Consider the following 12,652-nt stretch of genomic DNA (forward strand, 5'->3'; position numbering starts at 1 on the left):
TGGTGGGGAGGTCCCCTCTGTGTGTCTCTCAGTCAGTAGGGATGCAGGAGGAGCAGTATGGTGGGAAGGGTCCCCTCTGTGTCTCTCAGTCAGTAGGGATGCAGGAGGTGCAGTATGGTGGGAAGGGTCCCCTCTGTGTGTCTCTCAGTCAGTAGGGATGCAGGAGGAGCAGTATGGTGGGGAGGTCCCCTCTGTGTGTCTCAGTCAGTAGGGATGCAGGAGGAGCAGTATGGGGGGGGGGGTCCCCTCTGTGTGTCTCTCAGTCAGTAGGGATGCAGGAGGAGCAGTATGGTGGGGAGGTCCCCTCTCTGTGTCTCTCAGTGAGTAGGGATGCAGGAGGTGCAGTATGGTGGGGAGGTCCCCTCTGTGTGTCTCTCAGTCAGTAGGGATGCAGGAGGAGCAGTATGGGGGGGGGGGGTCCCCTCTGTGTGTCTCTCAGTGAAATCTATGGGGCGATGGCAGGGGTAGGAAGAGATACTTGAAGGCCATTTCTTGGAAGGTCCCTGTGTCCCCATGCTGGGGGAAGGATTAGAACCGCACACAGGAAATGAAGGCGGGGAGTTCTGCTGCTTTGTGGGAACGTTTTTATAGCGTCTGTTTTGTTCTGCAGGGTGAATTACGGATCAGCGTCCTTCCTGCTTACTTATCCTATGACGCTCCCTGGCCTGTCCGGAAGATTCCGCTTCGCTGCACGGCGCACTACGTGTCCTATCATGTGGAGTCCAAGGTGAGACATTAGCCTGACCCACCTGTGGAAGGAGATTTGTGAGGTCCCCGCACTGCACAGTATTGGTCCAAAGTTCTACCCAAAAGTCGCATACAAGTGTGAATGGAGCCTAACTGGTCTGTCCTGGTGGGGCTCTCTGATTTAGATCATCAAGACCCCATTCCCACTTGCGCAACTTGTCATGTGACATTAAAGTCACATGACAAGTCATTCCCCATGTTTTCCAATGATAGCCATTCATTCATATATGTGCGACCTAAAGTCCCAGTGACATCAAAGTAGTTCATGCACTGATTTGGGTCAACTTTCCTACAACTTGAGGGCCATAGACTTCAATGTTAACTCTGAAAGGTTGCATGAAGGTTGGACCTGAATGTTTTACATGCAACAGTGGGGTCCGACTTTGCAGAGGGACAACAAGTCACATCCAGGTCACACCCATCTAAAGTCGCCTGCCTTAGTGTGTGAATGGAGGCCAATGAATGGTTGTATACAGAATATGAAGATGAATATAATCTGTTGGGTCATAACGCTGCCATTGCTTGTTCTGCTGTTCCAGGTGTATGCAGTTGTCACAAGCGTACATGACACGTGTTCTCGGATCCCTCGCATGACTGGGGAGGAGAAGGAGTTTGAGACCATGGAGAGAGGTGAGCAGAGCCCAGGGGACATATTGTATGGTCTCCTATTCCATCCCCCCATGTCCTTGTGTCTGATATCCTCAAATATTCTGTGCTCCCTGTAGTCACCTACCTTCTCTCCTGTGTTCCCTGTAGTCACCTACCTTCTCTCCTGTGTTCCCTGTAGTCACCTACCTTCTCTCCTGTGTTCCCTGTAGTCACCTACCTTCTCTCTTGTGTTCCCTGTAGTCACCTACCTTCTCTCTTGTGTTCCCTGTAGTCACCTACCTTCTCTCCTGTGTTCCCTGTAGTCACCTACCTTCTCTCTTGTGTTCCCTGTAGTCACCTACCTTCTCTCTTGTGTTCCCTGTAGTCACCTACCTTCTCTCTTGTGTTCCCTGTAGTCACCTACCTTCTCTCTTGTGTTCCCTGTAGTCACCTACCTTCTCTCTTGTGTTCCCTGTAGTCACCTACCTTCTCTCTTGTGTACCCTGTAGTCACCTACCTTCTCTCTTGTGTTCCCTGTAGTCACCTACCTTCTCTCCTGTGTTCCCTGTAGTCACCTACCTTCTCTCCTGTGTCCCCTGTATTCACCTACCTTCTCTCCTGTGCTCCCTGTAGTCACCTACCTTCTCTCCTGTGTCCCCTGTATTCACCTACCTTCTCTCTTGTGTTCCCTGTAGTCACCTACCTTCTCTCCTGTGCTCCCTGTAGTCACCTACCTTCTCTCCTGTGTTCCCTGTATTCACCTACCTTCTCTCCTGTGCTCCCTGTAGTCACCTACCTTCTCTCCTGTGTTCCCTGTATTCACCTACCTTCTCTCTTGTGTTCCCTGTAGTCACCTACCTTCTCCCTTGTGTTCCCTGTAGTCACCTACCTTCTCTCCTGTGTTCCCTGTAGTCACCTACCTTCTCTCCTGTGTCCCCTGTATTCACCTACCTTCTCTCCTGTGTTCTCTGTAGTCACCTACCTTCTCTCCTGTGTCCCCTGTATTCACCTACCTTCTCTCTTGTGCTCCCTGTAGTCACCTACCTTCTCTCCTGTGTTCCCTGTATTCACCTACCTTCTCTCCTGTGCTCCCTGTAGTCACCTACCTTCTCTCCTGTGCTCCCTATAGTCACCTACCTTCTCTCTTGTGTTCTCTGTAGTCGCCTACCTTCTCTCTTGTGTCCCCTGTAGCCACCTACCTTCTCTCTTGTGTTCCCTGTATTCACCTACCTTCTCTCCTGTGCTCCCTGTAGTCACCTACCTTCTCTCCTGTGTACCCTGTAGTCACCTACCTTCTCTCTTGTGTTCCCTGTAGTCACCTACCTTCTCTCTTGTGTTCTCTGTAGTCGCCTACCTTCTCTCTTGTGTCCCCTGTAGCCACCTACCTTCTCTCTTGTGTTCCCTGTATTCACCTACCTTCTCTCCTGTGCTCCCTGTAGTCACCTACCTTCTCTCCTGTGTACCCTGTAGTCACCTACCTTCTCTCTTGTGTTCCCTGTAGTCACCTACCTTCTCTCTTGTGTTCCCTGTAGTCACCTACCTTCTCTCTTGTGTTCTCTGTAGTCACCTACCTTCTCTCTTGTGTTACCTGTAGTCACCTACCTTCTCTCTTGTGTACCCTGTAGTCACCTACCTTCTCTCTTGTGTACCCTGTAGTCACCTACCTTCTCTCCTGTGTTCCCTGTAGTCACCTACCTTCTCTCTCTCTCTTGTGTTCCCTGTAGTCACCTACCTTCTCTCTCTCTTGTGTTCCCTGTAGTCACCTACCTTCTGCCTTGTGTACCCTGTAGTCACCTACCTTCTCTCTTGTGTTCCCTGTAGTCACCTACCTTCTCTCCTGTGTCCCCTGTAGTCACCTACCTTCTCTCTTGTGTTACCTGTAGTCACCTACCTTCTCTCTGTGCTCCCTGTAGTCACCTACCTTCTCTCTTGTGTACCCTGTAGTCACCTACCTTCTCTCCTGTGTTCCCTGTAGTCACCTACCTTCTCTCTGTGCTCCCTGTAGTCACCTACCTTCTCTCTCTCTGTGTACCCTGTAGTCACCTACCTTCTCTCTTGTGTTCCCTGTAGTCACCTACCTTCTCTCTTGTGTTCCCTGTAGTCACCTACCTTCTCTCTTGTGTTCCCTGTAGTCACCTACCTTCTCTCTTGTGTTCCCTGTAGTCACCTACCTTCTCTCCTGTGTTCCCTGTAGTCACCTACATTCTCTCTTGTGTTCCCTGTAGTCACCTACCTTCTCTCTTGTGTACCCTGTAGTCACCTACCTTCTCTCTTGTGTTCCCTGTAGTCACCTACCTTCTCTCTTGTGCTCCCTGTAGTCACCTACCTTCTCTCTTGGTCACATCTTACAATGGTTTCATGTTGTCCAAAGCCGTTTAACGTTCTTCTCTGTGTTGTGTGGGATTTCTGTACAACTCAAGGGGTCCTTCTTTTTTTTTTATTTGTTCTTGTAGACGATCGCTATATGCCACCTATCCAAGAGGCGTTTTCCATCCAGCTAATCTCACCTGTCAGCTGGGAGACAATCCCGAACACCAGGTAGTGTACCCAGTTCTGTCATCTTCCAGGCTGATGGGAAATAATGATCAGTGTTCCAGCTTTCTGTAATCCATTTTCATCCTCATCAGCTAATAGCGCTTAATAACAGAATGTCTCCTTTTCCTTACAGGGGGTATAAGCCCTGTCTCTGGCAAGATTAGTACTAGGAAAGCCAACTCACCCTTTGGGCAATGTTGTCCCTAACCAGCTCTGAAACATCTCCACCTTGGGTCCCTGGGATGGCCCTTCTCCTCCGCCTTGGGTCCCTGGGATGGTCGCTCCTCCTCCGCCTTGGGTTCCTGGGATGGCCCTTCTCCTCTGCCTTGGGTCCCTGGGATGGCACCTCCTCCTCCGTCTTGGGTCCCTGGGATGGCCCTTCTCCTCCGCCTTGGGTCCCTGGGATGGCACCTCCTCCTCTGCCTTTGGGTCCCTGGGATGGCCCCTCCTCCTCTGCCTTTGGGTCCCTGGGAGAATGCTGCTTTATTTTAATGAGTAATTAGTATATTCCAGTAGTGAAGGTTTGTGTTTGGTTGAAGATCTACGTTCAGGAGTCAGACTAGTGTTTCCTAGTTAAGGGTTTATATTCAGGAGTAAAATCAGTGTTTGATTGAAGGTCTGTGTTCAGGAGTGAGTCTAGTGGTGTTTGGTTGAAGGTCTGTGTTCAGGAGTGAGGCCAGTGGTGTTTGGTTGAAGGTCTGTGTTCAGGAGTGAGGCCAGTGGTTCTTGGTCCAAGGTCTGTGTTCAGGAGTGAAGCCAGTGGTTCTTGGTCCAAGGTCTGTGTTCAGGAGTGAGGCCAGTCGTTCTTGGTCCAAGGTCTGTGTTCAGGAGTGAGGCCAGTGGTTCTTGGTCCAAGGTCTGTGTTCAGGAGTGAGGCCAGTGGTTCTTGGTCCAAGGTCTGTGTTCAGGAGTGAGGCCAGTGATATTTGGTCCAAGGTCTGTGTTCAGGAGTGAGGCCAGTGGTTCTTGGTCCAAGGTCTGTGTTCAGGAGTGAGGCCAGTGGTTCTTGGTCCAAGGTCTGTGTTCAGGAGTGAGGCCAGTGGTTCTTGGTCCAAGGTCTGTGTTCAGGAGTGAGGCCAGTGGTTTTTGGTCCAAGGTCTGTGTTCAGGAGTGAGGCCAGTGGTTCTTGGTCCAAGGTCTGTGTTCAGGAGTGAGGCCAGTGGTTCTTGGTCCAAGGTCTGTGTTCAGGAGTGAGGCCAGTGGTTCTTGGTCCAAGGTCTGTGTTCAGGAGTGAGGCCAGTGGTTCTTGGTCCAAGGTCTGTGTTCAGGAGTGAGGCCAGTGGTATTTGGTCCAAGGTCTGTGTTCAGGAGTGAGGCCAGTGGTTCTTGGTCCAAGGTCTGTGTTCAGGAGTGAGGCCAGTGGTTCTTGGTCCAAGGTCTGTGTTCAGGAGTGAGGCCAGTGGTTCTTGGTCCAAGGTCTGTGTTCAGGAGTGAGGCCAGTGGTGTTTGGTTGAAGGTCTGTGTTCAGGAGTGTGAATAGAGGTTCCTAGTTGAAGGTTTATATTCAGGACTGATGCCAGCAGTCCTTGGTTTGAAGGCCTGTGTTCAGGAGTGAGGCCAATGGTTCTTGGTCATAGGCCTGTGTTCAGGAGTGAAGCCAGTGGTGTTTGGTTGAAGGTCTCTTTTTTAATATGAGGCCATGAATTTGATTGAAGTTCTATGGTTAGTAATGAGGGTTCAACCTTCAGTGGGTTGGTGCTCAGTAATGAGGCTGGTTGTTTTCGATTAATGGTCTGTGTGCTGTAATACCAAAGTCTGTGTTCAAGAAGGCAGTGGTTTATGGTTGAAGGTCTGTGTTCAGGAATTCAGTATGGTGGATCTGTGTTCAGGAGGACTGTATGAGTGTTTTTTTCGGTTGGGGGTCTATGTTGAGGAAGATGGAGGTTTTTAGTTGAAGGCCTGTGTTTAGAAGGGCAGTACTTTTGATTGAAGGTCTGTGTTTTTGCAGCAGTTTTAGGTTGAAGATCTGTGTTCAGGAGAATAGCATGGTTATGGTCTGTGTTTAGGAGGACAGTTGTTTTCGTTGAAGGTCGGTGTTTAGGAGGACAGTTGTTTTGGGTGAAGGTCGGTGTTTAGGATGACAGTTGTTTTGGTTGAAGGTCGGTGTTTAGGAGGACAGTTGTTTTTTCGGTGAAGGTCAGTGTTTAGGAGGACAGTTGTTTTGGGTGAAGGTCGGTGTTTAGGAGGACAGTTGTTTTGGGTGAAGGTCGGTGTTTAGGAGGACAGTTGTTTTGGGTGAAGGTCAGTGTTTAGGAGGACAGTTGTTTTGGTGGAAGGTCGTGTTTAGGAGGACAGTTGTTTTGGGTGAAGGTCTGTGTTTAGGAGGACAGTTGTTTTGGGTGAAGGTCGGTGTTTAGGAGGACAGTTGTTTTCGTTGAAGGTCGGTGTTTAGGAGGACAGTTGTTTTGGGTGAAGGTCAGTGTTTAGGAGGACAGTTGTTTTCGTTGAAGGTCGGTGTTTAGGAGGACAGTTATTTTGGTTGATTGTCTGTGTTTAGGAGGACATTTGTTTTGGTTGAAGGTCGGTGTTTAGGAGGACAGTTGTTTTGGTTAAGTGCCGGTTCACACTAGTACGACTTGTCAGGCGACTTGGTCAGCCTGGCAAGTCGCGCACCGTCACGGTCCATTGTGTAGCACAGGAACGGTTCTAATAGGAGCGACACAAGTCGCTCCAACTTAGAAAAAGGGTCCTGTACTACTTCGGGGCGACCTGGAGTGACTTGCATAGACATTCATTTTATGAAGTCCGTGCAAGTCGCGCCGAAGTCGCGGTGCACGCGACTTCACAGGTCGCCCCGAAGTCGTGCCGCTTCAGTGTGAACCAGCACTAAAGGTCTGTGTTTAGGAGGACAGTTATTTTGGTTGATTGTCTGTGTTTAGGAGGATAGGTGTTTTGGTTGAAGGTCGGTGTTTAGGAGGACAGTTGTTTTGGTTGAAGGTCGTGTTTAGGAGGACAGTTGTTTTGGTTGAAAGTCGGTGTTTAGCAGGACAGTTGTTTTGGGTGAAGGTCGTGTTTAGGAGGACAGTTGTTTTGGTGGAAGGTCGGTGTTTAGGAGGACAGTTGTTTTGGTTGAAGGTCGGTGTTTAGGAGGACAGTTGTTTTGGTGGAAGGTCGGTGTTTAGGAGGACAGTTGTTTTGGGTGAAGGTCAGTGTTTAGGAGGACAGTTGTTTTGGGTGAAGGTCTGTGTTTAGGAGGACAGTTGTTTTGGTTGAAGGTCGGTGTTTAGCAGGACAGTTGTTTTGGGTGAAGGTCGTGTTTAGGAGGACAGTTGTTTTGGGTGAAGGTCGGTGTTTAGGAGGACAGTTGTTTTGGTTGAAGGTCGGTGTTTAGGAGGACATTTGTTTTGGTTGAAGGTCGGTGTTTAGGAGGACATTTGTTTTGGTTGAAGGTCGGTGTTTAGGAGGACATTTGTTTTGGTTGAAGGTCGGTGTTTAGGAGGACAGTTGTTTTGGTTGAAGGTCGGTGTTTAGGAGGACAGTTGTTTTGGTTGAAGGTCGGTGTTTAGCAGGACAGTTGTTTTGGTTGAAGGTCGGTGTTTAGGAGGACAGTTGTTTTGGTTGAAGGTCGGTGTTTAGGAGGACAGTTGTTTTGGGTGAAGGTCTGTGTTTAGAAGGACAGTATTTTTGGTTGAAGGTCGGTGTTTAGGAGGACAGTAGTTTTGGTGGAAGGTCGGCGTTTAGGAGGACAGTTATTTTGGTTGAAGGTCGGTGTTTAGGAGGACATTTGTTTTGGTTGAAGGTCGGTGTTTAGGAGGACAGTTGTTTTGGTTGAAGGTCTGTGTTTAGGAGGACAGTTGTTTTGGGTGAAGGTCTGTGTTTAGGAGGACAGTAGTTTTGGTTGAAGGTCGGTGTTTAGGAGGACAGTTGTTTTGGGTGAAGGTCGGTGTTTAGGAGGACAGTTGTTTTGGGTGAAGGTCGGTGTTTAGGAGGACAGTTGTTTTGAGTGAAGGTCGGTGTTTAGGAGGACAGTTGTTTTGGTTAAAGGTCGATGTTTAGGAGGACAGTTGTTTTGGGTGAAGGTCAGTGTTTAGGAGGACAGTTGTTTTCATTGAAGGTCGGTGTTTAGGAGGACAGTTGTTTTCATTGAAGGTCGGTGTTTAGGAGGACAGTTGTTTTGGGTGAAGGTCGGTGTTTAGGAGGACAGTTGCTTTGGGTGAAGGTCGGTGTTTAGGAGGACAGTTGTTTTGGTTGAATGTCGGTGTTTAGGAGGACAGTTGCTTTGGGTGAAGGTCGGTGTTTAGGAGGACAGTTGCTTTGGGTGAAGGTCGGTGTTTAGGAGGACAGTTGTTTTGGTTGAATGTCGGTGTTTAGGAGGACAGTTGTTTTGGTGGAAGGTCGGTGTTTAGGAGGACAGTTGTTTTGGTGGAAGGTCTGTGTTTAGGAGGACAGTAGTTTTGGTTGAAGGTCAGTGTTTAGGAGGACAGTTGTTTTGGGTGAAGGTCTGTGTTTAGGAGGACAGTAGCTTTGGGTGAATGTCTGTGTTTAGGAGGACAGTTGTTTTGGTTGAAGGTCGGTGTTTAGGAGGACAGTTGTTTTGGTTGAAGGTCGGTGTTTAGGAGGACAGTTGTTTTGGGTGAAGGTCGGTGTTTAGGAGGACAGTTGTTTTGGGTGAAGGTCGGTGTTTAGGAGGACAGTTGCTTTGGGTGAATGTCGGTGTTTAGGAGGACAGTTGTTTTGGATGAAGGTCGGTGTTTAGGAGGACAGTTGTTTTGGGTGAAGGTCGGTGTTTTGGGTGAAGGTCGGTGTTTAGGAGGACAGTTGTTTTGGGTGAAGGTCGGTGTTTAGGAGGACAGTTGTTTTGGGTGAAGGTCGGTGTTTAGGAGGACAGTTGTTTTGGTTGAAGGTCGGTGTTTAGGACAGTTGTTTTGGGTGAAGGTCAGTGTTTAGGAGGACAGTTGTTTTGGTTGAAGGTCGGTGTTTAGGACAGTTGTTTTGGTTGAAGGTCGGTGTTTAGGACAGTTGTTTTGGTTGAAGGTCGGTGTTTAGGAGGACAGTTGTTTTGGTTGAAGGTTGGTGTTTAGGAGGACAGTTATTTTGGTTGAAGGTCAGTATTTAGGAGGACAGTTGTTTTGGTTGAAGGTCTGTGTTTAGGAGGACAGTAGTTTTGGTTGAAGGTCGGTGTTTAGGAGGACAGTAGTTTTGGTGGAAGGTCGGTGTTTAGGCAGACAGTTATTTTGGTTGAAGGTCGGTGTTTAGGAGGACATTTGTTTTGGTTGAAGGTCGGTGTTTAGGAGGACATTTGTTTTGGTTGAAGGTCGGTGTTTAGGAGGACAGTTGTTTTGGTTGAAGGTCTGTGTTTAGGAGGACATTTGTTTTGGTTGAAGGTCGGTGTTTAGGAGGACAGTTGTTTTGGTTGAAGGTCTGTGTTTAGGAGGACAGTTGTTTTGGTTGAAGGTCTGTGTTTAGGGTGTTTAGGAGGACAGTTGTTTTGGTTGAAGGTCGGTGTTTAGGAGGACAGTTGTTTTGGTTGAAGGTCGGTGTTTAGGAGGACAGTAGTTTTGGTTGAAGGTCTGTGTTTAGGAGGACAGTTGTTTTGGTTGAAGGTCGGTGTTTAGGAGGACAGTTGTTTTGGTTGAAGGTCGGTGTTTAGGAGGACAGTTGTTTTGGTTGAAGGTCGGTGTTTAGGAGGACAGTAGTTTTGGTTGAAGGTCTGTGTTTAGGAGGACAGTAGTTTTGGTTGAAGGTCTGTGTTTAGGAGGACAGTTGTTTTGGTTGAAGGTCAGTGTTTAGGAGGACATTTGCTTTGGGTGAATGTCTGTGTTTAGGAGGACAGTTGTTTTGGTTGAAGGTCGGTGTTTAGGAGGACAGTTGTTTTGGTTGAAGGTCGGTGTTTAGGGGGACAGTAGTTTTCGTTGAAGGTCGGTGTTTAGGAGGACAGTTGTTTTGGGTGAAGGTCGGTGTTTAGGAGGACAGTTGTTTTGGTTGAAGGTCAGTGTTTAGGAGGACAGTTGTTTTGAGTGAAGGTCGGTGTTTAGGAGGACAGTTGTTTTGGTTAAAGGTCGATGTTTAGGAGGACAGTTGTTTTCATTGAAGGTCGGTGTTTAGGAGGACAGTTGTTTTGGGTGAAGGTCGGTGTTTAGGAGGACAGTTGCTTTGGGTGAAGGTCGGTGTTTAGGAGGACAGTTGTTTTGGTTGAATGTCGGTGTTTAGGAGGACAGTTGTTTTGGTGGAAGGTCGGTGTTTAGGAGGACAGTTGTTTTGGTGGAAGGTCGGTGTTTAGGAGGACAGTTGTTTTGGGTGAATGTCTGTGTTTAGGAGGACAGTTGTTTTGGTTGAAGGTCGGTGTTTAGGAGGACAGTTGTTTTGGTTGAAGGTCGGTGTTTAGGAGGACAGTTGTTTTGGGTGAAGGTCGGTGTTTAGGAGGACAGTTGTTTTGGGTGAAGGTCGGTGTTTAGGAGGACAGTTGCTTTGGGTGAATGTCTGTGTTTAGGAGGACAGTTGTTTTGGTTGAAGGTCGGTGTTTAGGAGGACAGTTGTTTTGGATGAAGGTCGGTGTTTAGGAGGACAGTTGTTTTGGGTGAAGGTCGGTGTTTTGGGTGAAGGTCGGTGTTTAGGAGGACAGTTGTTTTGGGTGAAGGTCGGTGTTTAGGAGGACAGTTGTTTTGGTTGAAGGTCGGTGTTTAGGACAGTTGTTTTGGGTGAAGGTCAGTGTTTAGGAGGACAGTTGTTTTGGTTGAAGGTCGGTGTTTAGGACAGTTGTTTTGGTTGAAGGTCGGTGTTTAGGACAGTTGTTTTGGTTGAAGGTCGGTGTTTAGGAGGACAGTTGTTTTGGTTGAAGGTCGGTGTTTAGGAGGACAGTTGTTTTGGTTGAAGGTCGGTGTTTAGGAGGACAGTTGTTTTGGTTGAAGGTCGGTGTTTAGGAGGACAGTTGTTTTGGTTGAAGGTCGGTGTTTAGGAGGACAGTTGTTTTGGTGGAAGGTCGGTGTTTAGGAGGACAGTTGTTTTGGTTGAAGGTCTGTGTTTAGGAGGACAGTAGTTTTTGGTGAAGGTCTGTGTTTAGGAGGAAAGTAGTTTTGGGTGAAGGTCGGTGTTTAGGAGGACAGTAGTTTTGGGTGAAGGTCGGTGTTTAGGAGGACAGTTGTTTTGGGTGAAGGTCGGTGTTTAGGAGGACAGTTGTTTTGGGTGAAGGTCGGTGTTTAGGAGGACAGTTGTTTTGGGTGAAGGTCGGTGTTTAGGAGGACAGTAGTTTTGGGTGAAGGTCTGTGTTTAGGAGGAAAGTAGTTTTAGGTGAAGGTCGGTGTTTAGGAGGACAGTTGTTTTGGGTGAAGGTCGGTGTTTAGGAGGACAGTTGTTTTGGATGAAGGTCGGTGTTTAGGAGGACAGTTGTTTTGGATGAAGGTCGGTGTTTAGGAGGACAGTTGTTTTGGATGAAGGTCGGTGTTTAGGAGGACAGTTGTTTTGGGTGAAGGTCGGTGTTTAGGAGGACAGTTGTTTTGGGTGAAGGTCGGTGTTTAGGAGGACAGTTGTTTTGGGTGAAGGTCGGTGTTTTGGGTGAAGGTCGGTGTTTAGGAGGACAGTTATTTTGGTTGAAAGTCTATGTTTAGGAGGACAGTGATTTCAGTTTTTGGTCTGTTACATGGTATAAATCTCGCATCTTCTTATGTTTCAGGATTGATTTGGACGAATGGGAGCACGCCACCTGCATGAGAACCGTAAACTTAAAGAGTGAAGAGACGGTGTCGGGCCTGAAGGGGTACATTGCTGTGGGCACATGTGTGATGCAGGGAGAGGAGGTGACCTGTAGAGGGCGGGTAAGTCACATTATTGGAAGTCTTTTCAGCTGTCCATCATAAGTCCTGAGATGAATGGACTGCCTATCTACAGTTTTCTTGTGTCAGACGGGGGAAGGGTTAGTGACTGTTGCACTATGGAAATATAGACCGAGGATCATTTCCTTGGTTTCCAAAGATATTGTGACAGGAGTCACTTTGGGCATGGGGGTTGTGGACCCCAAATTCCTTTAAAGAGGTTGGGAGGCACCATGTCCAGCCTTGTGTGGCTTTCTTATGTTTTAGTCACCCTGCATCTTTTATGGGTGACTGGGAGGGTGGTGTACACTGAGGATATGGTTTGGACTACTTCTAATGGGACAGTAATATGCATTACCAGTATCGCTCAGGAAATATGGAGATCTATTTTATTCCTATACACTGTAAGGCACAGGAAGTGGTCGATAGCTGTCCTGGTGTTCAGGAGCGGATTATCCTAGACGACTGTAACCCCTTTCATACTTTGGGGTGTCGTTACAGATATCTTATCTGTAAATAAGCAAATATTGGAAAGTAATCCTTGGTAATCATGTCATCAAGGCCCTTGTTCAGGCACTTACTGTTATAAGGGTGTCCTTGTCTCCCAGTTGTGCTCCTGCAGTGTCATTCTGTCACAGGGACTTCTGATGGAGACTATGAATGGCTGTTTCAACACACCTTACATAGACATGTTCCACTGTTGTCACCATCCATAATCCTCCATCCTGATGTGCACAGTTCACATTGCAAACTAAATATTACATCCCCCTCCCGTTACCAGGTTATCATTAATGCTGCTCTCTCTTCCCATCTTCAGATACTTATCATGGACATCATTGAAGTGGTGCCGGAGCCGGGGCAGCCTCTGACCAAGAACAAGTTTAAGGTTCTGTACGAGAAGGAGCAGAAGGGTCCGGTCACCGCCCTCTGCCATTGTAACGGCTATCTGGTGACGGCCATTGGTCAGAAGGTGAGTAATGGAGGATGGCTTCTGGGGGGGTTATGTTCTCATCATGCTATGTGAAGAGCAAGGC

The 12,652-nt window shown here is 48.0% G+C and overlaps 1 protein-coding gene across 5 annotated transcripts in view; it reads left to right on the forward strand.

Moving 5' to 3' along the window:
- The window catches only part of LOC309556223 (cleavage and polyadenylation specificity factor subunit 1-like), a 62,014-nt gene that overhangs the window by 35,542 nt on the left and 13,820 nt on the right, over window positions 1–12,652 (forward strand). For all 5 annotated transcript variants that reach the window (XR_014225309.1, XR_014225310.1, XR_014225311.1 and 2 more), the window contains exons 17-21: window positions 611–727; window positions 1,287–1,377; window positions 3,789–3,873; window positions 11,480–11,621; window positions 12,436–12,588. Coding sequence is in view for 2 of the 5 variants with exons in the window: in XM_082258621.1 (XP_082114747.1) it covers window positions 611–727; window positions 1,287–1,377; window positions 3,789–3,873; window positions 11,480–11,621; window positions 12,436–12,588 (588 nt within the window). In the remaining 3 variants the exon portion in view is untranslated. The remainder of the gene's footprint in view (window positions 1–610; window positions 728–1,286; window positions 1,378–3,788; window positions 3,874–11,479; window positions 11,622–12,435; window positions 12,589–12,652) is intronic.

Source organism: Pelophylax lessonae (genome assembly GCF_965119305.1).
Source record: "Pelophylax lessonae genome assembly, chromosome: 5".
NCBI lineage: Eukaryota > Metazoa > Chordata > Amphibia > Anura > Ranidae > Pelophylax > Pelophylax lessonae.